Source organism: Protopterus annectens, chromosome 1.part1 (genome assembly GCF_019279795.1).
Source record: "Protopterus annectens isolate FY-2018-M chromosome 1.part1, PAN1.0, whole genome shotgun sequence".
In the NCBI taxonomy this organism is placed as follows: Eukaryota; Metazoa; Chordata; order Ceratodontiformes; family Protopteridae; genus Protopterus; species Protopterus annectens.
The window spans coordinates 1,356,660,136-1,356,686,553 of record NC_056726.1 but is presented as its reverse complement, the minus strand read 5'-3'; the positions used below and the strand labels follow the sequence as shown (position 1 = coordinate 1,356,686,553).

Here is a 26,418-nt window from a genome sequence, read left to right as displayed (position 1 = left end):
CAATGTTCTTCATTTTGAGGAGTGCTTCGAGTGAGTGCATCTTGAGATTTAGACTTCTAGCGCTGAGCAGCCTGATCCTCAGACTGCATTTATTTACAGCTCTTACAGTGGTAATTTGGTTTTTGGACCACCGCCTTAAAAAGGCACGACAGGGGTGGAAAGAGCCTTAGCCAGTACCCAGAAACCCAGGGGTGCAGATGCAGGCCATCTCTGGCAACGCATCAAGGTCTGTCAATCATGTCATCCCAAGCAGACAGATACTGGACCACTTAGAATGGCACTAGAAACTTAGCCAATTGTTGAAGTCAGTCATTTTCTGTTTGTACTGCGGTATCATTTTGGGCAACGGTAGGATGATGCTCAGGGCTAGGGTCATACCTGCCCGGGCCACATAATCTGAGAGCTCCACCATGTCTCTTTTCACGTAGTTTAGGGAGGTGCGTCTCAGGTCATTCAAACCCACATGAACAATGACAGTGTTATACTTGTACTTGTTGTGGAGTGACCTGAGTGCGTGTTATGTGTCGGATTCTGGCACCTGATAGACAGCTGACTGTTACCTTCACCTTGTTCAACCTAGTGAGTGGGACATCAGTGTGCCTCACTATCGAGTCACCTATGATTATTGTATTGGGCAAGCTGTTTTGCCTTAGGGGCTTAGGTTTTGAGGGGCACACTGTGTAGGTGAGCTATGTGTCTTGTGGCTTGTGCTGTGGTGGCCGAGTGCATTTCTGCCTTGGAGGTCTCTGCTGTTTGGATAGATTTCTATTGAGAGCCTCCATGATGGTGGGTGTGTGATTTGTGTTTTTATGTGAGGGCTGTGATGGTGGGTGTTCTGGAGGGCTGTGTGTTCCATGTGGTGTGGTGCAGGTGTTAACCTTCTCCTCTTGACCAGCTATTCCAGTCTTGGCTGGAGAGTGCATGGTTTCCAATTTTGGAGATATAAGTGTATCTGTCACAAGTCTGAGTGTTAGAAGTAAGAGTCTGTGTACATGAGGCAGTTGCTACACTGCCTCAGAATGCCCAAATTCACCAGGTTAATAGGAGAAAGCACAGGGAACTGACCTTTAGACATGCCAGGAGGGATGGTCATCATTACTAAGTTCTGGAGCTGTTTCCTTATAGGACGTCTAGTGCCGATAGCACTTATGTGTGCTACAATAATTGCTACAAAAAACCTGATGAAGTGCTAGGCAAATAAGCTAATTAAAGTGCAAGAGCAAAGAGAACTAGCAAGATCTAATGGAAAAATTGAAAAGCAGACTTTCTGGCACAGGTAATAGTTTACCCCAGCTTAGCGGCACTGTGCGGCATTCCAACCCGTGCAAGCGCAAACATGGGCTTTTAAACCAGAAAGCTGAAACGGATAGAAAAACTGCCCAAATGGCCAATAAACTACAACTTCAGAGCCAGAAACCACTCATCTTCTGGTAGATAGGCTACCCAGTGCTTACCACTCCCACTAGTAAGTTGGGAGGCTTCCTTCTAATACAGAAAGGTCTGGGGAATTCAGAGACTTACAAAACAGTATTGGATACAGCAAATCTGTATCTGGACTACTCTAGTAAAACGAAAGGCGGGAAACATGCTTAGAACCTTTTTTTGTTTTTTTGCAGAAAAAACAGTAATAAAATACTTTAAATGCAGTGCAAGCTAGCACACTTGAGTGTGTAGCAATAATAAAGCAAATACAGTTAAAATAAATGCAGTTAAATGAAAAAAACGACAAATCAAATGCAGAAAGCAGTATAATCAGAAAAAATTAAAATGGAGGCACTTAAAGTCTCTCTTTCTCCTTTCTGTTGCTCTTGTAGACTGCAGAATGCCAAAACAGGATCTGCGGAGCTTAAACAAGTGCAAACCTGCCCAAACATGGGCTTTAAAACCAGAAAGTTGAAAGGGATAGAAAAACTGTCCAAATGGCCAATAAACTACAATTCCACAGCCAGAAACCACTCCTCTTGTGGTAGAGAGGCTACCTAGTGCTTACCACTCCCACTGATGAGCTGGAAGGCTTCCTTCTAACACAGAAAGGTCTGGGGAACTCAAACTTACAAAACAGTCCTTGATACAGCACATCTGTATCTGGACTACTCTAGTAACAGGAATGTCAGGAAACAAGCTTAGAATTTTATTTATTTATTTTGCAGAAAAAATGGTTAAAACAGTAATAAAAATTCTTTAAATGCAGTGCAAACTAGCACACGAGTGCCAGTTAATATGATGTCTACTACAGACTCCATATCACTTCTGGTGCCCACCTGCAGATTGCCACCCATGAGCATATGTTCTTGTGTAAACTAGTTCTCTATATGCAGAGGTCCAAGTCAGGTCTTGGCAACTGTCTGTATATACAAATAAAATCTACTCTTCTTACAATGTCTCACCCATGTATTGTTGTATAATCCTTCTAGACCTACTTCTCAGTGACTTCTCACACTTCTTTACTAGTTTGGCTTGCATGATCCGTTAATTCCCTGGACTTTTTCTATTTTTGCTGCTACTGATGCTAATGCCTCTTCCACTGTGCACCTATCTACAGATTTGTATACACTCAGTTATACTGCTTTATACTTGACTGCATTAAATCCAAGCTACTGTACTTTCAATCATGCTATTGTACCACAATTTATTACCTGTATGACAGTTTCTAAATCCTAAACTGCATTTCAGACCTGCAAATTAATTAACATAACTGTAAGGCAAAAAGACTTAATTTACTAAACAAACAAAATAAACATAGAATAAACCAAATAAATAAAATTACCCATTTCCTTTAGCATCTGAACATTAAGGCGACCAGGGCGTTCTTTTTCTTCTACTACAAACCCAAATGAAGGTATTCGATGATAAAGTCTGAATGCTTTAATAGTAAAATGCTCATTTTCAAAAAGTTTGTAGAAATCTTCATCAGGATCAAGAGCAATTGTCCTTCCTAAGACTTCCTGTGGGTGCAATCTGTCTTCAAAACCATTTACACTGCATTCCCTAAACTCCTCAGCTGGGCACTGATCAGGTGTAGGTACAAGTTCATGGACAACATACTGGAAGACAAGTTGTGACTGTGATATCTCCAGGCTTGTGCGCAGGAACTTCCGGACCCCAACAGGACCATAGATTTCTACAACCTGATCTTTGTTTGAACTAGTATTACACTGAAGACTTACAGTACAAAGAAGCCCTGGAAGGCCAAATACATGGTCCCCATGTAAATGGGTTATGAAAATTTTAGCAATTCTTCCTATTGGAAAGGACAGAAAAGAGCAAATTATTAAATACACGACAAATCAGACTAGTCTATACTCCTTAAATAAATATTTAGAATAAACATAACAGTTAAATTTGAAAAAACAGACAACAGCAAACTCATAAATGCAAAGAAGGAAGGAAAAACCTGATCAATGAACCACCTCCTTACCCATGATTACGTAAGTGAAGTACATGCACTAGGAATGGTAACACAATCATGCTACCATTGCACAAACTGAAATGTCACTCAATCTCTTAATTAGGTGTGACATGCAAGCTCTGCCGTACATCTTTTAGTAAGTTAACACAAGGATTATGAAATCATGAATACCACCTCAGGTCTTCCCTGAAGAGAGTCCACTGGCCTAGTGGGGCTAATCAGATCAACAAAACATAAATAAATTTAAATTTTAATTAATCTGATTACTTCTAAATCCTTAAAAACAACTTAAGTGAATTGGCTGATCCTGAGCCACACTACTACTTGTAAACTATGAAATACTTTGGTAAAGGAAGCATGCAAGATACATACCTCTCAACTGTACAGATTTTTGCAGAATGACCAGATTTTTGCCTCATATTTTTGATTCATTTGTCATAAAATTCTGGTTTTCTGGAAATTAGTGGCAAATCATTAAAATGGAAATTATTAAATAATGACAAACATTTAGTTTCAGACTTCATACCCTTCAGGAAATTTGTGCTAATGCAAAACCTGTTATTTATTCTATCAACTTTCTAAGTTTGTAAGAGCAATACTTAAACACTGTGCCTATTTTGGGGACTTTGTCCAGATTTCTTGCTCTAAGAGGTTGAGAGATATGAAGAGGGAGCAAAAAGCTCAGAGATGGATTCATAACCACATATAGCACAATCAAGTCTGCACAATGCATAAGGATGAAATGTCTGCTTAAAATCCATAGACAGTGTTCTTTCTGTAGGGTACAAAATGCAATTTCTTTTAATTTTTTTATTTACCTCGTAAGTGTACTCCCCCAACCAGAGCCACAAGGCAAAGATGCTACAACTGAAGCCAAAAGTGCAGATATGTAAATACACAGCTGACCAAGCAACATTTACGTATGTACAGCATGTGACAGACAAGAAACAGCTAAGGTGAGACAGCATATTATTTTAAATAAGCATTTGAATGCTAGAGAGTCAAGATATAGGTCTTTAATAAACAAAATTAAAGGAACCATCAAAACACTGCAATGTTTACAAAAATTCTTCACATGACATGCTTTCATAAGAGCTCGTTAGCAGATGGGTATGAAAAACTGAAACAACAAAACATCTTGGAGCACAGGCCAGCTGTATGCAAAATCTCTGTGTACATGTTATGCAGTTGGCTTCTGCTAAAGCAATAAATGTTGTAGTAACAGACATTAACAGAACACAGTGGTATGGCAGCTGCCACTCACCTTGTGCTTTCCTGTGTGCTATGCTGAAAGAGTGAAGTGCCAAGAATGAGCGGGCATTTATAATACTTGTATCACGAAGTATAACAACACTACTCCAGCAATATGCTACCAAGGTGTGGAAGCATCTTTTATATGAATCACTCTACATGTTTCCGTGTAGTAAAAATGACTGACTGAGCACGGCCGTGGGCTGCTGCTTAGGATGAGTATGCTTGGGGGGAAAAGGGGCTATGACATTTAATTGCACTTCTACTGACATGTACATAAGGGACAGGGTTGCCATATTTACTTTAGCACTACTAGAAAAGGTCTGTGTATAGTATGCATATTAACAAATGTTATTACCACATTGCTAGAAAAGACATGCAGAGATGGAAGGTTAACATATTGTGTTTAGACACCGTTAGAAATGGTTGTGGACTCTACAGTATTTATGCACAACTGCTCAAGTTAATGCAGAACGATCCATAAAATTGTAACATGTAAAGTAGCAATATAGTGCAAATACCTTATGCACCAACAAGCTTAGAGCAGCTAAGTGGGGCTCAAGTGGTAATACTACAGACTTGGCAGAAATCAGTATTGTGTAAACATTAATGTTACAGAGTTTAGTACTGTTTAGCTTAACCTGCCCCAGTAAAGCACCCTTATTAGTCTGTACAAACTTAGTACCCTTAATAGTCTTCTAACCAAAATACATCCATCTTGTAGCTTACAAATCAAAGGACTGTACATTATGAATATGCAATTTTTTAACTTCTCTGTAGCCAGCTTGGTGGATATGGCATTCTAATACAATGCAACAATTGTCTCATGTTTACCAACAACCACTTAATCCTTAAAGAATTGGACACAGTATGCAAGGTATAACTACACAATGACACTGAAATCTAAACTCTCGCATACAAATCCACATCAGGTTGTCGAAACTCCGCATACATAACACCCAACTCACATAGCAACACACATATACACTAACATATGCTGAGGCACTTAAAAACAATCTTCCTAAACAACAAAGATCACCTAGACAACTTGTTGTCAAACCACTGCCTCAGCAAGCCCAAAGGCAATCAGAAAGTAACAACACCTAACACCACACATACTGTCACTGTCAGCGAAGCCCCAAACGCTAAGCCCCTACAGCAAGCAAACAGATTTTCTAGGGCTCTCATCATAGGGGACACCATTGTAAGATACACTGATATCCCTCTAACCAGGCTGAACAAGGAAAGTTAACTGCTAGTTGCTTATCTGGAGTCAGGATCTGCCAAATCACGCAGGCACTCAGGTCATTATGCCACAGATGCCAATATGATTTCTTCATAGTCCATGTAGGTGTAAATGACCTGAGATGCACCTCAGTGGACTATGTGTGTCTCAGCCTGGTATGAACTAGGCATTAAGCAACATATTACCATCAATGAGGATGATGCCACAATATGAGCAAAAAATGATCGATTTCAACAACTGGCCATCTTTTCTGGTGTCACTCTACAGAAAGCTGATATTCGTCAACTTGGGAAGACATGGTCAACAGACCATGTTGCTCTTCCAAAGATGGTCTGGTCTGCACCTTTCCCCTCTAGGTTTTCGAATACTGCCTAAGGCTTTGTCTGCCCCACAGTGCCTTTTTAGGAAATGCCAAATTAACAAACCTACCGACATAGCAAAATTAACTCAACGGGACCTCAAGGTGCTGATACTCAATGCCAGCAGCCTAAATAAAAAAACTACACTCACTCCAAGCCCTCTTCACACTTGAGAATATAGATATCTGTGCAGTTACCAAGACATGGTTTAAAGCAGGAAAGACTACCCTAGCAGTGCAAGGTTTCAGTGCCTTCCACATTTTTAGACCAGTAGCTGCACAGACAAGAGCTAAAGGTAGAAGAGTCTCACTATATATCAGTAACAAATATACCTCTATGGTGGTAAAACAGGATGATGTACTGGAGGTCCTCTAAGTGAAGATCACCATAGACAAAATCCCATACCATATCCTAGCCAGCTATAGGTCAGCCTCCATGTCCCAAGAAGCTCACAATATACACTTGCACCTACTGGATACACTTACCATCCAACCTAACACCTTACTCATGGGAAACTTTAATTGCCCCCTATAGATTGAGAATCCTACATGGCCTCATATCTACAGGCACATAGATTCCTGAACTTTGTAGATACAAACAACCTTGACCAAATACTGAATATGCCCACTACAGGCTCCAACATACTGAACCCTGTGCTCACAAATATGGGAGAATGTTGCACCCCCCCCCCTGCTTATCCTCCCTACTAAGGTCCGACCATAAAGATTTCTCCTTTAAAATTAAAATCAATTCCATAATCCCATTAAAAACAGTAACAGGTAGGAACTATTCTAAGACAAATTACCTTATTACATGTTCTTCCAAAATTCAATTCCCCTCCAAACCCCCGAGAACACACCAGCCTGTGCTGAATTGTTCTCAGAAACTCTGTACAACCATGTCAGTGGCTGCATACAAGCTGCTGTACCTACCAGAAGTAAGCCCAGAACTACCCCCAGAAACAAACCATCCTGGTTGTTGTTGTTTGTCTTTTCGGCTATTCCCGGTTAGGGGTCGCCACAGCAGAACTCCGGTCCACTAATGATTGGCAGTAGATTTGTATGGTGCCGATTTGCCAGCCCAACGCCCAACCTTCAGTGAAGGCACGCCCATTTACGCATGTCTTTCAGAGGCCACTCGACCACGGGGAGGACATGCAGACTCCACACAGAAGGCACTCCAGCCGAGAATCGAACAGGAGAAAGTACAGTTTTGTACCTACCATAAATGTAGATGTTCGAAGATCCACATTGCTGCAGTCCTTACACTTGGGTAGTCCGCTGTCCTCGGTCGGCCCGAATATCAAAGTATAAGGCTGACGTCGGTCAAGGCGCATTAGACTGACATCAGGACGTCAGGGTACAAATGCGCATGACCGACGTCATATCCTCAGTCTTTTCTTGCCCCAGATGTCAGAAGACCCTAAAAAGAAAGGTCAAAACCAAAAGACAGCAAACAACCAACCAACCACCCTTGCACTAATAATATGTACAATATATACAAAATACACAATATTTACAAACCAACCCACACAACCGCCTCTAACTACAGAGGGGAAGGAGTGAGGGTAAATTGGACTGCAGCAATGTGGATCTTCGAACATCTACATTTATGGTAGGTACAAAACTGTACTATGTTCTTCATCTCACATTGCTGCAGTCCTTACACTTGGGTAGAATCCCAAAGCAGAGGTAAGGGCGGATGGCAAAAAGTACAGTTTTGTACCTACCATAAATGTAGATGTTCGAGGATCCCCATTGCTGCAGTCCTTACTATTGGGTATAGTCCGCCGTCCAGTCGGCCCGAATACCAGAGTATAAGGCTGACGTCGGTCAGGGCGCATTAGACTGACGTCAGTACGTCAGGGTACTAATGCGCATGACCGACGTCATATCCTCAGTCTTTTCTTGCCCCAGATGTCAGAAGACCCTAAAAAGACAAGGCCCAAAATACCTGCACCAAAAATATGTACAATATATACAAGAATATATACAAAAATATAAGCATGTAACCTCACCTACACAACCACCCCTAAACACAGAGGGAAGGAGGGAGGGTAAATTGGACTGCAGCAATGGGGATCCTCGAACATCTACATTTATGGTAGGTACAAAACTGTACTATGTTCTTCGTTCCCCATTGCTGCAGTCCTTACTATTGGGTAGAATCCCAAAGCAGAGGTAAGGAGGCTGGCAAATCATAAAGAAGCAGGAGCTGACAACATGCCTTGCAAAACAGCTGTGGCAAAACCAGCCCTAGACTTAGAGTAGATAGGAAGGTGATAATGCTTAGAGAAAGTATGCACTGAACTCCAAGTAGCTGCTTCCAAAATATCCTTAGTTGCCACCCCTTAGAAATGCTGTTGAAGTGGCAGTAGCCCTAGTGGAATGAGGCCTAATCCCAGCTGGAATCTCCTTGCCATGATGGGAATAACAAAATGCAATGCAAAAGCCAATCCACCTAGAAATAGTTTGTTTTGACACAGGCTTGCCCTGTGAACTCAAAGCAAAAGAAACAAACAACTGCTGAGACTGCCTGAAATCCTTAGTCCTGCTTAAATAATAACGCAATTGCCTGTGTACATCTAAAGTGTGCAAAATCTTTTCCCCTTTATTTTGGGGGTCTGCATAAAAGTAGGCAAATGAATAGTTTGGTTTAAAGCCACACTAGAAACCACCTTAGGCATAAAGGAAGGATTAGTGCGTAATGATACCCTATCCTTATGGAAAATCAAAAGGGCTCTACTGCCATAAGGGCCTGCAACTCAGACACCCTTCTTGCAGAAGTAATAGCCAACAGAAAAGCAGTCTTCCATGACAAGTATTTCAATTCAGCAGTAGCGCAGGCTCAAAAGGTTGTAGAGTAAGTTTTTCCAACACAAAATTGAGATCCCAAGCAGGAGTAGGAGCTCTACGTGGGGTCTTATATTCTTTGCCCTCTAAGAAACTGCTTGAACAAAGGATGCGAAAACAATGGTGGATCACAATCATAGTGAGCTGAAATTGCTGCAGCATGAATCTTAATGGAAGAGAAGGACAAACCTTTGTCCAATAACTCAGTAAGATATTGAAGAGCCACACTTAAATTAGGCTCAGAAATCTCCAAATTCTTTGCTGTACTCCAAAATAAAAATCTCTTCCATTTTTCTGCGTACACTTTCCTTGTACTAGGTCTTCTAGCTTCCATAATCACATTTAAAACTTGTTGAGGAAGTTGAGACCTGCTGTGTCTCAACACAGAATATGCCAGGCTGTTAGATGAAGAGAGTGAAGCTTGACATTGAGCAGATGACCGTCCTTCTGAGATAACAGATGAGGAATCAGAGGTAAAGGCCATGGAGGCTTCTTTACCAGACTCCGTAGTAGTGGGTACCAGTGTTGCGAGGCCAATCTGGAGCTATCAAAATCATCCTTGGCCTGTCTTGTCTGACCTTTAATAGTACCTTTGGAAGAAGAGGTAGAGGTGGAAAGGCATACACATGAAGGTTTGTCCAACTGAAAGACAGAGCATCCACTTTCCAAGCTGTGTGATGAAACCCCTTTGTGCAATACTTTGGCAGCTGGTGGTTTAGTGGAGAAGCGAACAGATCTATGTCTGGAGTTCCCCATGACACTGTCAATCTCTGAAATACATGAAGATCCAGTTTCCACTCGTGGGGATCCATGATTTGTCTGCTTAACACATCTGCTAAGGAGTTCTGTGCTCCTGGCAGAAACCTTGCCTGAAGAGTAAGTTGCAAGCTTAGCGCAATCTCCCATAAAATCATTGCTTGCCTGCATAGAGGATAAGAATGTGTTCCCCCTTGCTTGTTGATGTACCACATGACAGTTGTGTTGTCTGTTAGAATCAACACCTGCCCTGGAAGAAGTAACTCCTTGAAAGCCATTAATGCAAACTGGACTGCTAACATCTCCTTCATGTTGATATGTAGATGCTGTAGTCTGGCAGGCCACTTGTCTTGTATCCACTTTCCATTTAGATGAGCTCCCAAGCAATGTCCGAGGCATCTGTCGTTAAAATCTGACTCGCCTCTGGCCGGGTCACAGAGAGTCCCTTGTTTAGGTGACATTCCTGAGCCCACCACAAAAATTCTTTTTGAAGGCAAGGTATTATTTGAATGACAGTGTCCAAATCCTGGCAGTGCTGTGTCCATACATTTTGAGATACCATTGTAGCTTCCTCATATGCAGTTTGGCATTGGGAAGCACCAGAATACAAGATGCCATGAACCCTAATGCTTGAAGGACTGTCCTTGCAGTCAGCACGGACTGATGAGATAGTTGATGGAAGTAAAGTGATAGACTCTTTTGTTTGTCCGGGGTTAAAAGGCCATCTGGGCTGCTGTATTCAGTCTCACACCCAGAAAGCACATGTCTTGAGAGGGTACTAGACTGGACTTTATTTCGTTCACAGAATACCCTAGGCATCTTAGCACTGCTATAACATATTCCAGATGCTGTAGAAGGTCTTCCTTGTCTTGAGCCAGAATCAGGCAGTCGTCCAAGTAAGGATAGATTTGAATTCCTTGAAGCCTGAAGTAAGCTATCACTGGAGCCAGAACCTTTGTGAATACTCTGGGCAGTAGATAAGCCAAAGGGCAATGCAGAGAACTGATAATGAGAATTTCCAGCTCGAAACCGCAGATACTTCCTGCAACTTAGCCTTATAGGCACATGAAGGTAAGCTTCCTTGAGATCTAAAGTTACCATCCAGTGATCTTTGCCCAGCAGAGGTAAAAGCTGTGGTAACGTCAACATCTTGAACTTGGGAATGTCCAGAAAAGTGTTGAGGAGAGATAAATCCAAAATTGGTCTCCACGTGTTCCCTTTCTTTGGTACTAGGAACAGGCGAGAATAAAATCCTAGGCCCCTTTCTGATACAGGGACTGGCTGAATGGCCCCATCTGGAGTAACTGAGAAACTTGCTTGTGAGCCTCTTTTCTTTGTGGAGGAGGAACGTCTGGCATGCCTTTGAAAGGGGGCATTGTACGGAAATAAAATCTGTAACCGTGGTGAATGATATCCAACACCCATTTGTCTTGAGTAATTAAATCCCAATTTTCTTTGAAAAGAGACAGTCTTCCTCCCAAAGGAGCTGCCAGACGAGAATCTACTGGCAGCTGAAAAGACAGGTCATTGGGTCTGTTTACGAAAGGACTGATCCCTGCCCTCACTAGAAGTCTGAGCAGGTGAACTCCCTGTTCTAGGCCTAAAAGAACCTTGAGCCCTGCCCCTACCACGTCTAGACCTACCCCTAGACTGGGAATCATAAGCAGGATATGTCCAACCCTTAGCAGGCCAATTTCTACTAAACTTCGGTGGCTGCACCTGCAAAAAATCCTTAACAGTTTGCATAGACTTAGCTTTGTCCTCCATTTTCTTTAAAACTGCTTCCACAGGCGATCCAAACAACACATCAGACTGTAAAGGAGCATCCAAAATCCTTGTCTTAACATGCTCAGCTAAATTCTGATCCCTCAACCAGGCATGCCTGCGAAGAACAGAACTAGTAGCAGCCACCCTCGAGGAGGCCTGTACAGCATCAAAACCACATTGCAAAGAATGCTTACCCACTTGTTCAGACACATGAACCAAATCCAGCAACTCTTTACACTCAATACCTTCCGCCAAAGCATCCACCTTAGATTTTAATTGTGAAAGGAGATAATTCTGATATTTTAGCATGTGAAACTGACAATTCAACGCTCTCATGGCTAGAGTGGAAGAAGTATACACTTTCTTTCCCCACCTATCCAAAGCCCTTGCCTCTTTATCAGTGGGAACAGGATTTTTAACCACAGAAGCCTTAACACCTTTAGGCCCTTGAGAAATAGTTTCTGGGTCCGCCCTAGGACTCTTAAACAAATACTTATGAGCTTCGGGCACCCTATAATACCTATCAGGCTTAACAGGAGCAGGAGGCAAAGAGTCAGGGTTCAGGGAAGCCTCTGCAAAAACATCTTCCACCACATTCAACACAGGAGGAATAGCTAAGGGCCTATGCTGGGGTAAAACAAGAATTCCCTAAGCCTTTTCCTGGAATCAGAGTAATCCTGGCCTTCCCATTTAAAGTGCTCCCTCATGGAATGCAGAGTCTCTGAAAATGAAAAATCCTCAGGAGGAGAAGCTGTAGGAGTGGAATCATCCACATCAGAATCAGAATAAGTAGGATACTCCTGCAAGTCTTCCAGAAGACTCTGAAGCCTCTGAACACTGTTCAAAACTATCAAACTCCGGTTCCACCCTAGGCCTCTTATCAGGAGGGGGCATAGAACCTCTAATCATAGTAATCAAATCTTCTGCCATTTTAAGCATATGTTTCTTAGGTACAGAACCCGAAATGCTAGGAGAAGCCCCCACTGAAGCTGAACTTGGCCTACCTCTCAAAGAAGTTTTGGCAACAGAAGGAGAGGCTCTAACTACCTTGGGAAGAGAGGGAAGAACAGTTACCTGAGAAGCCCCCTCAGCCTGGCCTACCTCCTGAGAAGGCACATCCTGTAACAGTAAAGTTTCTGCCTGAGACTCCATGGAAACTCCTGGCAAAACCTCTGGCTCTACTGAACCTTCTAAAGAACCGACGTCCGGGACTGCCGGTTCATCAAGCCTAGGCTTCGCTGTTTTGTCCTTGCGCTTCTTGGGCCAGGCGCCGGAGCATCCGACGGCATTTTATAATTGCAACGCTTCCCAAACACTAACCTGGCACAGTCTAACCTCCTCTTAATAGTGCGTTTGTTAAACCTAGCACAAGAGCGGCAACCAACAACGTCGTGCTCAGGCCCTAAACAAGGTATACACAAGGTATGGTAATCCCTATGAGGTATCTGTTTCCCACAAGAAATACAGTTATTCACTTTTTCTGACATCCGGTTAAATACTGAGGCAAGAAAAAAACCAAAATGTTCCCCAACGGGGTACTTAGCCAACTCTGTTTCGGTCTGAAACTCCGGTTTCGGAAATATTTCAGAATGCCAACCTGCACTCGCAAAACTGCTTCTGCATCGGACCATGCGGCAAAAAAGACTGAGGATATGACGTCGGTCATGCGCATTAGTACCCTGACGTACTGACGTCAGTCTAATGCGCCCTGACCGACGTCAGCCTTATACTCTGGTATTCGGGCCGACTGGACGGCGGACTATACCCAATAGTAAGGACTGCAGCAATGGGGAACGAAGAACATCTATAAAGAAGCAGGAGCTGCCAAAATGCCCTGTAAAATAGCAGTGGCAAAACCAGCCCTAGATTTAGAGTAAAGTGGAAGGTGATAATGCTTAGAGAAAGTATGCACTGAACTCCAAGTAGCTGCCTCCAAAATATCTTTAGTTGCCACCCCCCTTAAAAAAGCTGTCGAAGTGGCAGTAGCCCTAGTGGAATGAGGCCTAATCCCAGCTGGAATCTCCTTGCCATGATGGGAATAACAGAAAGCAATGCATAACCCAATCCACTTAGAAATAGTTTGTTTTGACACAGGCTTGCCCTGAGAACTCAAAGCAAAAGAAACAAATAACTGCTGAGACTGCCTGAACCCTTTAGTTCTGCTCAAATAATATCGCAACTGCCTGTGTACATCTAAAGTGTGCAAAATCTTTTCCCCTTTATTTTGGGGATTTGCATAAAAAGTAGGCAAATGAATGGTTTGGTTTAAAGCCACACTAGAAACCACTTTAGGCATAAAGGAAGGATTAGTACGTAAAGATACCCTATCCTTATGGAAAATTAAGAAAGGCTCAACCGCCATAAGGGCCTGCAATTCAGAAACCCTTCTTGCAGAGGTAATGGCCAACAAAAAAGCAGTCTTCCATGATAAATATCTTTCAAGGATTTACTTCTTCCAGGGCAGGTGTTGATTCTAACAGACAACACAACTGTCATGTGGTACATCAAGGTTTCTGAATTGCAGGCCCTTATGGGCCCTTGATGTACCACAACAGTTCAACTCGGTAGTAGCTGCAGGCTCAAAAGGTTGTAGAGTAAGTTTCTCCAACACAAAATTGAGATCCCAAGAGGAGTAGGAGCTCTACGTGGGGGTCTTATATTCTTTGCCCCTCTAAGAAATTGCTTGAACAAAGGATGAGAAAACAATGGTGGGTCACAGTCATAGTGAGCCGAAATTGCTGCAGCATGAACCTTAATAGAAGAGAAGGACAAACCTTTGTCCAGTAACTCAGTAAGATATTGAAGAGCCACACTTAAATTAGGCTCAGAAACATCAAAATCCTTTGCTGCACTCCAAAATAAAAATCTCTTCCATTTATCTGCGTACACTTTCCTTGTACTAGGCCTTCTAGCTTCCAAAATAACATTCAAAACTTGCTGTGGAAGTTGAGACCCTCTATGGTTCAAAACAGAATATGCCAGGCTGTTAGGTGAAGAGAGTGAAGCTTGACATTGAGTAAATGACTGTCCTCCTGAGACAACAGGTGTGGAATCTAAGGCAAAGGCCATGGAGGCTCCCGTACCAGACTTCTCAGTAATGGGTACCAGTGCTGTCGAGGCCAATCTGGAGCTATTAAAATCATCTTTGGCTTGTCCTGTCTGACCTTTAGAAGTACCTTTGGGAGGAGAGGCAGAGGTGGAAAGGCATACACATGAAGATTGCTCCAATTGAAAGAAAGAGCATCCACTTTCCAAGCTGTGGGACCTTTTCGTGCAAAACTTTGGCAGCTGGTGGTTTAGTGGAGAAGCGAACAGATCTATGTCTGGAGTTCCCCATGACACTGTCAATTTCTGAAATACATGAGGATCCAATTTCCACTCGTGGGGATCCATAATTCGTCTGCTCAACACATCTGCTAAGGAGTTCTGTGCTCCCGGCAGAAACCTTGCCTGAAGATTTAGCTGTAAACTGAGAGCAGTCTCCCACAAAATCATTGCTTGTCTGCATAGAGGATAAGAATGTGTTCCCCCTTGCTTGTTGATGTACCACATGACAGTTGCGTTGTCTGTTAGAATCAACACCTGCCCTGGAAGAAGTAAATCCTTGAAAGCTATTAATGCAAACTGGACTGCTAACATCTCCTTCAAGTTGATATGTAGATGTTGTAGTCTGGCAGGCCACTTGTCTTGTATCCATTTTCCATTTAGATGAGCTCCCCAAGCTTTGTCTGAGGCATCTGTCGTTAGAATCTGACTCGCCTCTGGCCGGGTCACAGAGAGTCCCTTGTTTAGGTGACATTCCTGAGCCCACCACAAAAACTCCTTTTGAATGCAAGGTATTATCTGAATGACAGTGTCCAGATCTTGGCAGTGCTGTGTCCATACATTTTTGAGATACCATTGTAGCTTCCTCATATGCAGTTTGGCATTGGGAAGCACCAGAATACAAGATGCCGTGAACCCCAAGGCTTGAAGGACTGTCCTTGCAGTCAGCCTGGACTGATGAGACAATTGATGAAAGTAAAGGGAAAGATTCTTTTGTTTGTCCGGGGTCAAAAAGGCCATCTGGGATGCTGTATTCAGTCTTACACCCAGAAAGCACATGTCCTGAGAGGGTACTAGACTGGACTTTATTTCGTTCACAGAATACCCCAGGCATCTTAGCACTGCTATCACATAGTCCAAATGATGAAGAAGCTCGTCCCTTCCTTGAGCCAGAATCAGGCAATCGTCCAAATAAGGATAGATCTGAATTCCTTTTAGCCTGAAGAAAGCTATCACTGGAGCCAGAACTTTCGTGAACACTCTGGGCAGTAGATAAGCCAAAGGGCAATGCAGAGAACTGATAATGAGAAGTCCCAGCCCGAAAACGCAGATACTTCCTGCAACTCAGTCTGATAGGAACATGAAGGTAAGCCTCCTTGAGATCCAAAGTTACCATCCAATGATCTTTGCCCAGCAGAGGTAAAAGCTGTTGTAACGTCAACATTTTGAACTTGGGAATGTCCAGATAAGTGTTGAGGATAGATAAATCCAAAATTGGTCTCCACGTGTTCCCCTTCTTTGGTACTAGGAACAGGCGAGAATAAAAACCTAGGCCCACTTCTGGCATAGGGACTGGCTGTATGGCCCCTATTTGAAGTAGCAGAGAAATTTGTTTGTGAGCCTCTATTCTTTGCTGAGGAGGAACGTCTGGCATGCCTTTGAAAGGAGGCAAGGTATGGAAATAAAACCTGTAACCTTGGTGTATGATATCCAATACCCATCTGTCTTGGGTAATTAAACTCCAATTTTCCTTGAAAAGTGCTAACCTTCCTCCCAAAGGTGCTGCCAGACGAGAAGGCTCTGACAGCTGAAAAGGTAGGTCATTGGGTCTGTTTACGAAAGGACTGACCCCTGCCCTCACCCGAAGACTGTGCAGGCGAACTCCCTGTTCTAGGCCTGAAAGAGCCCTGAGCTCTGCCCCTACCACGTCTAGATCTACCCCTAGACTGGGAATCATAAGAAGGATACGTCCACCCCTTGGTAGGCCAATTTCTACTAAACTTCGGTGGCTGAACCTGCAAAAAATCTTCAACAGTCTGCATAGACTTAGCCTTGTCTTCCATTTTCTTTAAGACTGCCTCAACAGGTGAACCAAACAACACATCAGATTGTAAAGGAGCATCTAGAATCCTTGTCTTAACATGGTCAGATAAATTCGGATCCCTCAGCCAGGCGTGCCTGCGAAGAACTGACCCAGTGGCAGCCACCCTAGACGAGGCCTGTACAGCATCAAAACCACATTGCAAAGAATGCTTACCCACCTGTTCAGAAACATGTACTAAATCTTGTAACTCTTTACACTCAATACCTTCCGCCAGAGCATCTACCTTAGACTTCAATTGAGAAAGTAGATAGTTTTGGTATTTCAACATGTGAAACTGGCAATTCAAAGCCCTCATAGCTAGGGTGGAAGAAGTATAGACTTTCTTTCCCCATCTATCCAAAGCCCTGGCCTCTTTATCTGGAGGAACCGGATTTTTAACAACAGAAGCCTTAACACCCTTAGGCCCCTGACTAACAGTTTCTGGGTCCGCCCTAGGACTCTTATAAAGATACTTATGAGCTTCAGGCACCCTGTAATACCTATCCGGTTTAACAGGAGCAGGAGGCAAAGAATCAGGATTAAGAGAAGCCTCTGCAAACACATCTACCACAACATCCAGAACAGGAGGTATAGCCAAAGGCCTATGCTGGGGTAAAAACAAAAATTCCCTAAGCCTTTTCCTGGAATCAGAGAAGTCCTGACCTTCCCACTTAAAATGCTCCCTCATGGAATGAAGAGTCTCTGAAAAAGAAAAATCCTCAGGAGGAGAAGCAGAAGGAGTAGAATCATCCACATCAGAATCAGAATAAGGAGAATACTCCTGCAAATCTTCAGCCGAAGACTCTGAAACATCCGAAGCCTGCTCAAAACTTCCCAACTCAGGTTCCACCCTAGGTCTCTTATCAGGAGGGGGCAAAGAACCTCTAATCAAAGTAATCAAATCTTCTGCCATTTTAAGCATATGCTTCTTGGGCACAGATCCCGAAGAACTAGGAGTGTCACCAACTGAAGCTAAACCTGGCCTGCCTCTGGGAGAAGCCTTGGAAACAGAAGGAGAGGGCCTAACCACCCTAGGAAGGGAGGGGAGTACAGTAACCTGAGAAGCCCCTTCAGCCTGACCTGCCTCCTGAGAGGCCACATCCTGCAATAACAAAGTCTCCCCCTGGGACTCCAGAGAAACCTCCGGCGGAACCACCGGCTCCACCGACACCTCTAAAGAACCGGCGTCCGCGGCGACTCTTCTTGCCTGGGCTTAGCTGCTTTATCCTTGCGCTTCTTCGAAGAAGCGGACGTCGGAGCATCCGACGGCATATTATAATTGCACCGCTTACCGAAGACTAACCTGGCACAATCTAACCTTCTCTTAATAGTGCGCTTATTGAATCTAGCACAAAAGCGACACCCAACAACGTCGTGCTCAGGCCCTAAACAAGGAATACACAAAGTATGATAATCCCTATGCGGTATCGGTTTCCCACAAGAAATACAGTTATTCACTTTTTCTGACATCCGGTAAACCACTGAGGCAAGAAAAAACTAAAATATTCCCCAACGGGTACTTAGCCAACTTTGACTCGGTCTGAAACTCCGAATTGAAAATTTCAGAACGCAACGGCACTTGCAACGCTGCTTCTGCATCGGACCATGCGGCAAAAAAGACTGAGGATATGACGTCGGTCATGCGCATTTGTACCCTGACGTCCTGATGTCAGTCTAATGCGCCTTGACCGACGTCAGCCTTATACTTTGATATTCGGGCCGACCGAGGACAGCGGACTACCCAAGTGTAAGGACTGCAGCAATGTGAGATGAAGAACATCCTCTTGCTGTGAGGCAACAACACTACCACTGTACCAACGCGGCTACAGAAACAAACCATCCTGGTGACATTCCTTATTACACAGGATATACTGCAAAAGGAAAAAACAAATTATGGCAAAAAATCAGGAAGGGTAATTCCCATAAATATAAAAACTTTCTTATCAAAGTAAATAGGCAACTACGAGAGCTAATAAGATCATGCAAAGCCAACTTTGAGGTTAAGATATCCTCCCAGGAGAAAGATAACTATAAGGCCTTCTAAAGCTAAGTCAGAAACCTCAAGGGCAACACATAGCAATGTGGTGAACTGGTGGTTAATAGTGCCACATTCACCAGTCCTGGCGATATAGCAAACCTATTAGCGGACAAATTCAGTTCCAACTTTACCACCCCTCACCTCAACCATCCCCTCCCCAATAATACCCCCAAACATAACCCCTCCAACTATAACCAGAGAGCATGTACTGGCTACACTCACTAAAGGTAAGAACACGGCCTCAATGGGACCCAGTAACATCTAGGATGCCACCTGAATAGTCTAAAATATGACTTATCAGGACCCTTGGAATCATTATTTTACTATAGTCTTAAAACAGGTTTTGTGCCATGTGAATGGAGGACATCAACCTTCATAAGGGAGGACCCTTCATCAGATCCTAAAAACTACAGACCCATTAGTCTGACTAGTCTTATTTGCAAAGTCATGGAAAAAATTACTATGAAAATTATGAACAAGAACATAGGAGACCTCCAGACACTGGATCCATCCCAGTTTGGCTTTATCAAAGGAAAGTCATGATTACTGAATCTGGCAGACTTCTTTGAAAAGGTTACCAAGGCAATGGATAGGAAGAAAGCTGTGTATACTGCCTACCTAGATGTGGCTAAGGCATTTGATGCAATACCCCACGCTAGCAATGTCAACAAACTTACAGAACTAGGTATAAACCCCTTTATAACAGCATTGTCAACAAACTTACAGAACTAGGTATAAACCCCTTTATAACATGCTGGATAGGTATTTAGCTCAATGACTGGACCCATGAGGTTAGAATCAGAGAGCCAACCTCCACAAAGAGGCTGGTCACCAGTGGAGTCTCCCAGGGATCTGTGCTAGGCTCACTCCTCTTTGCCATCTGCTTCTTGGATATCAAAGCCAATGTTCAAAGGCCTCTGGCTAACCAAGTTTGCAGATAATTGCAAATTGGGAGCAGTCACTGAAATCCCACCAAGATGAGTATAGCCTCCAAGAAAGTCTAATACAGACAAGCGCTTGGTGCCAAAGCCATGGCTTAAAACTCAATATCAAGAAATGCAGTACAGTACCTTTCGGGAAATATGTTACCCTGGGTAACTCTTATCAATAAAACACCTTTAAAAGTTGATTTACTAGCCAGGGGATCTGGGAACCCATGTTGATAGTAACCTAGGCTTCAACCAACATGTGTCCAAGGTAGTAAGAAAATCCTTCTATGTTGCTCAACTTCTAAGCAAGGGCATGGCGTCTAGGTCCAGAAGGTCATCATACCACTGTACTCAGCCCTCATCAGCCCCATCATAGAGTACGATGCCACTTTCAGTATGTACCTGACCAGATACATGCAGCAACTGGAATGTGCACAAAGGTTCCTTACAAAAAGAATACAGGGAGTAAACACAATACCCTACACCAATTGCCTCAAAGCTCTGTCTCTCTAATCAGTATCATATAGACTTCTGAGAAGTGATATTTGCCTGGCATACAAGGCATTCCTGGATTCTGTTTTGATGGATCTTTTGCACATCTGCAAAACAAATAGCATCAGGAATATTAAATTAAAAGGCCTAAATTTTGCTTGAAACATAAATAGGACATGTTGGAGAGAGAAATATCTTTCTCAGAGAATTCCCATTCTCTGGAACAGGTTCCCCATCCATGTGAAGCAGAGCTCCTCTCTATCCCTATTTAAACACAACTTGGACCAAAGGATGAGTAATCGGAAATCCATTCCTGGTCTAGCTCCTATGTCTCTGATGGTAAGAAGCAGTCAGTAAATACCCCCAATAAATCAAATATAAATCAGATTTGTGTTTCACATTTGGGCTGCACGGCTAGGCTTTTAAGGGCCCTACTGGTAAGTTAGTTTATTATGTACTTATGAACCTATGAAACCACATGGCAAAGTTCAGACCATTTTGCTGATTCTCTCAATAGACTTGTTATTCGGTTCAGTAATAAGAATGAATTTTCCTTCGGTCTGCTCAAAGACAGACACATTACTGTAAAAAAAAAAGAATCAAGTACTGCTCAGAAAATATGGATTGTGGTTGTTCTGTACTCTTGCAAGTGTTTACAGAAATGTCTACATTACTGTAGCTCTGATAATACTTAACTGCAAGCATAAATTGCCCACAATGAGGCAATTGCCCAGATATGGAAATGTATAAATCTTCTGGATCCTCAGGTAGGAAAAATACTAGCAATATGGATATGGACATGGATTTTGGAAATATACCTGCAGCTATGGGCAAACCAAAGGGTAGGACTAAATAAACAAAACTATTCTACATGGAATCTCAATTCCCTAGAGCAGACATGTAACAGAAAAGGAAGGTAAGCAATATATTTTGTGGAATTATGTCATCCACATATTCTATTTTAAATCAGTGGGAGTATTTTTTATTTTAATTGTATTCATCTGCAAACCACTAGGCACAGGCTCAGCATCAGTTACATTCTCATTTTACCTGTCATCTGGAATAAGAAAACATCTTAAACAAAACACTGTGCCTTCTTGAGACTAAGTATTTATTTACTGTACTCCTGTCTATTTTTTTAACACCTTTATTAAATTATCACTTAAGACAAAGGCAAACGTACATTAACAGAAAAAAAAACATTTTAACATTTTCCATGTATATACATTATACAGCACATTAGCTTTTCTTTCCATGTAACTATCATCGGTCCAACATTACTTAAATAGCTGAATTTCTGCTTCCCTTAAACTTCATTCCTCCTCCTTCTCTTGCTGAACATCATGCTGCATGTATTGTTCCCACAATTTCCATTTATTTATATGTAATTTGCTCCTTCCCTTTACTAAAGATCCTTCTTCCAGTTATTTTCTTTTATAATTTCAATACTCCAAATACAGTTGGTTTAGACTTTGATTTCCATTTTCTAGTAATTACTCTTTTGTCAGCCAAGAAAATTAACCTTAACAAGGCCTTATTATGTCTACAAAATTAAGATCATGTGTCCAAGCTCAAAGTAATAATTTCCTTTATTGCAGCCATTTACTCATTCAATAATTCTGATAGAGTACTCTGTAGGGAATTTTAAAAATCTGCCAACTCATTACCTCCCAAAACATTTCAGTTTACCTTTCTTCTCTATCACACCTCCAACATTTGCTATCTACTTGTGGAAAAATTCGTTGAAGTCTGCTAGGAGTATAAAAATACATATAAGAACACTTCCAAGCAAAAATCCGAAATCCTAAACCATCTGGACTTTGTTGCACACTTGGGAGCCATGCATATATCCTCTCATTGTTCTCCTGTAAATTGATTTTCCAGTCTCTCTTCCCAATCTTTTCTAATATCCTCTGATTGATTCTTATAGTTATTGTGCAATATTTTACATGTACTACTAATTACCCCCTTTAAACAATGGCTTCTGTTTTAGACTCAAATAAAAACTCTACCAGAGCAGGTCTTTCACTTAAGATTCCCCTATCCCTTTCTTGTTGCCTGTACTCTAGTATCAATCCTAATAAGGAAGGCAGTCTCTAGTCTACAGTCCAGACATTTCCTTAGCCTCATCCTACACTATTATGTATCCCTCTCTAGTTATTTATCCTAATACCTTAGTTCCTTTGCCATTTTTCTCCAGCAAATTCCAGCCCCTCTTGCCAATTTTCTGTACCACTACTTGCAGTCCTATTGGCAAAATCTTTCTCCATTCATATCTGAGAATACTCTCTGCTACTTTATAAATACAATATTCTGTATGGCTGTCATTCTCCTTAAAGATCTGCATCCAAAATCCCACTCTCTCTATTTTCTTGACCCCCCCCCCATACACACAAACTTAATTATCATCCCTTTCCATTTTGAATTCTAACATTGGACTTGTGTTGTGATTATGAGTCTTAACTATGTATCTCTAAAATATCCCTTCAAATCAGGTAATTCTAAATCACCATGCTCTGTTGGAAGTATCAGCTTATCCTACTTTACTCTTGCCCTCTTCCTCTCCCAGATAAATTCCTTCAACTCTTTAGTAATTATTATCCACAACTTCTTCTCTGGTTGATAAAAAGAAGTCTGACCCATATACTAAAACATTTCACTGCTTGTATCTCACTATCCAAATCCATAAACAAGAGCTTCCACTTTCTTAGTCTTTGTATTATCTTTTGTTTAGTTTCTTGCCACATATCCTTAGCTGCCAAAACAGAAACCTTTTTAATCCATATGCTCCAAAATGAAGAGAATAACCAGGCTCTCTCACCACGAAGTTGTATAAGGTCTTGATATGTCCAAACGAAACTCAAAGTTCATATGAATGACATGAGCAAGTCAATAAATCAAAAACAGTAGCTTCACTTTTCCAATAAGCAATAAGTAATCCAGTATACGAACACCAAAAAACGTTTATTGTAAGCGCTTTCGCGTAGTCACCACTACGCTTCATCAGACAATACACATAAAATTCAAATCATCTATTTATACAGATAAATATAAAAAGGCGCCAAATCAAAGCAAACAAATCATTCAATTTTTCAATTAGAAAATTAATTAAAAGGTTTTTGGTTAGTACGTGCTGCTCAAAAAGAGCCCAAGATTTTAAAGAGCTAAACTGTTCAAGAACCATTCTCCAGCTAGTTGTCAACACTGAAAGTTAACGCTGACAGCGAGTGTTCCAAAAATAAATAACAAAATTACCACGTTTCAATATGAAAAAGCACATTTAAAACAAAAACAATAATGTCGTGTATACGAAACAATTTTTTATAAAAATTAATAAATAAATATCTTCTTTGATGAAATGTAAATGCGTTATGATGGCAATGAATCTTACAAGTTTTTTGTTAGTCTTTAATAAATTCATAGATATAGCGGTAGACTCAATTATTATAATAAAGATCATAAATTTGATATTATTCATAAATATTTAAAAAAAATTTTATATTAATATGAGTCTAACAAAATATGAAATATAAAATATGAAGTTTAAAGTATATAATATATATAGTTGGATGTATAATGAAATATATATAAAAATATATATAAAAAATAATAAATAATCAATATTTTATTTATCTAATCAAATATTAAATATTAAATATTACATATTAAACATTAAATATCAAACATTAAATAAATAGACAAATATATATAGAGTTATAATACGTCCCTATGGGTATTAATGTAAAAATATAGAAAACATATGTACATTTAATTATATATAAATGTGAATATAAATACAAATTATTTTAGCATATCAGTATTAGTATGTGTAAACTGTTATAGATGGGTGTTTGATTAGTCATTACAAGAACTAAACAGTATAATAAACAAATACTATATGTATGTTATTCATCATTCATATATAGGTAAATAATTAAATGAATAAATATTATAAACATAATTATATACAAAAATAGACAAACAATGTGAACATGTTATAATATAATGAAACTGTATGTTTAAATACTAATGAATAAAAATGAAGACTTTATAAACATTTGTAAAGGGGGGGGGGAAATGAGTTGTACAAAAGACAATATACACAAGGTGCAGACAGGGAAATAGCTAAAACTAGGAATCTAGGATGACTGCAGGCCAACCATCAGTATTCAATTCTGAAATTCTATCTGGCTTCCAAAACTGGTTTGATAGAAACTAGGTTGTTGATACCAGGGGGTATGTGTGCAGCCAATCTTAATATCCATTTTAATTCCTTGTTATTCAGAAGTAATGAATTATCTCCACCTCTCTTGTTAGGTATAACTATCTCTAGTACCTTAAACTCAAAATCATGATGGGGGTGTTCCAAGATGTGTTTTGCTAATGCGTTTAATTCATTCTTCTTCTGAATATCATATAGGTGGCCATATATTCTATCTTTTAGGCATCTTTTAGTGAGGCCAATATAAAAGGCTGAACAGTTTTTACAGGTGGCCAGGTAAATGAGATTCTTAGTACAGCAATTAGCATAAAACTTTGGATAAAAAGTAAAATCCAATGTAGGGTGTTTAAATTCTGTTTTTCTTGAGATGTAGCTACATCTTTTGCAATTATAGCAAGGAAATGTGCCTTTCTTGTTGCTAAATGATAAGCATAGGTTTTCAGTGGTGCATTTATCATTACATAGTAATTGTTTTAAGTTCGGGCTGTTCTTAAACATAAAATGTGGCCTTTCCCCTATTAGTTGTTTGACAAAAGGATCTATAGTAAGTACTTTCCAATTATTATAAAAGACCTTTTTAATGTCATTAGTAATGCTAGTAAAATTCAGAATTACAGGTACAAAATCTTTATATCCATTGGAGTATTTAATTTTTCTAATATGGGTATCCTGATTCTTCAACAGTGTAGTCCTGATAACATTGTTCCTGGTGGTTGAGACGAGGCTTGGATCATAACCTCTCTCCCTAAATAATAATTCTAAACGGTCTGCTTCAAATTGTAAATTATGTATATCTTTACAGAGTCTTTTTAATCTGATAAATTGGCTCTTGATAATACCAGGAAAAACATACCTAGGGTGCATACTGTCAAAAGTTAAAAGTGTATTCCTCCAAGTTGGTTTCCTGTAGAGTGTAGAACTTATAGTACCATCCTTAGTAATATTTAATGTCACATCCAGAAAATTTATGGATTTGGAGGAGCATTCCATGGTAAAACGTAAAAAGGTGGAAGTACTCTCAAGATGGTTCAAAAACTTTGTAAAATCAGTCTCAGTGCCTTCCCATATGATAAAAATATCATCTACAAAACGTTTATAGACTTTTATCTGAGCAAATAGGGGGTGGGTGAATAGGCAAGAACGTTCCCAGGCTAAAACAACCAAGTTGGAATAGGTGTTTGCACACGGGGTGCCCATTGCCACCCCCCATTTCTGTAGATAGTGCTCATTTAAAAACATGAATACATTATTATTTAGTACTACATCTAATAGTTGGCATACAAGTAACTGTCTATCACTTGAAAAAGACATATCTGTCATTAATATGTCTCTTATAGCTTCAATGCCCAAATCATTGGGAATTGAGGTAAAGAGATTTTTCACATCTAAGGTAATAAAATACTTCATCTTACCAAGTATCCATAAATATGGTTACTGATGAACTAATTCATGTGTTGATACATAATTTACAGCTATAGCTTTGTTTTATCTTCATCAATTTTATATCCCATAAAGACTTGAAACCATCTCAAAAATGAGATGTCCTTTTCTGTATTTATCAAGTACAAAACAATATCATCTGCAAATAAAGCCACCTTTTCTTGATTACCATGCCAATCATATCCCTTCATTTCTGAGTATCTTATTTTCTTTGCTAGTGGCTCTCTAAACAAAGCAAATCCAAAACGGGGAGAAAGGGCATCCCTGCTTGGTTCCTCTGTTCAAACATGACTGATCAGAAAGAAACCCTCACACTAATTCTTGCGTCTAATGTTTCATATATCCTCCAAATTAACCTCATTATTTTATCGGGGAATGCAAATGCTTCCACTGCCCAACACATAAAATCCCAGTTTACTCTATTCATTGTTTTCTATGCAGCAAGACCAATAGATGTATTTTCTTACATTCTGCTTCCTTCTGGATCAACACTGTCATATTAATATTCTCAAATATTTGCCTCTCCTCC

General features: G+C 40.7%; 1 protein-coding gene across 2 annotated transcripts in view; it reads right to left on the bottom strand.

Moving 5' to 3' along the window:
• The window catches only part of ELAC1 (elaC ribonuclease Z 1), a 167,462-nt gene that overhangs the window by 69,277 nt on the left and 71,767 nt on the right, over positions 1-26,418 (bottom strand). For both annotated transcript variants that reach the window (XM_044082119.1, XM_044082126.1), the window contains exon 2: positions 2,768-3,241. In XM_044082119.1, coding sequence (XP_043938054.1) covers positions 2,768-3,241 — 474 coding nt within the window. The remainder of the gene's footprint in view (positions 1-2,767; positions 3,242-26,418) is intronic.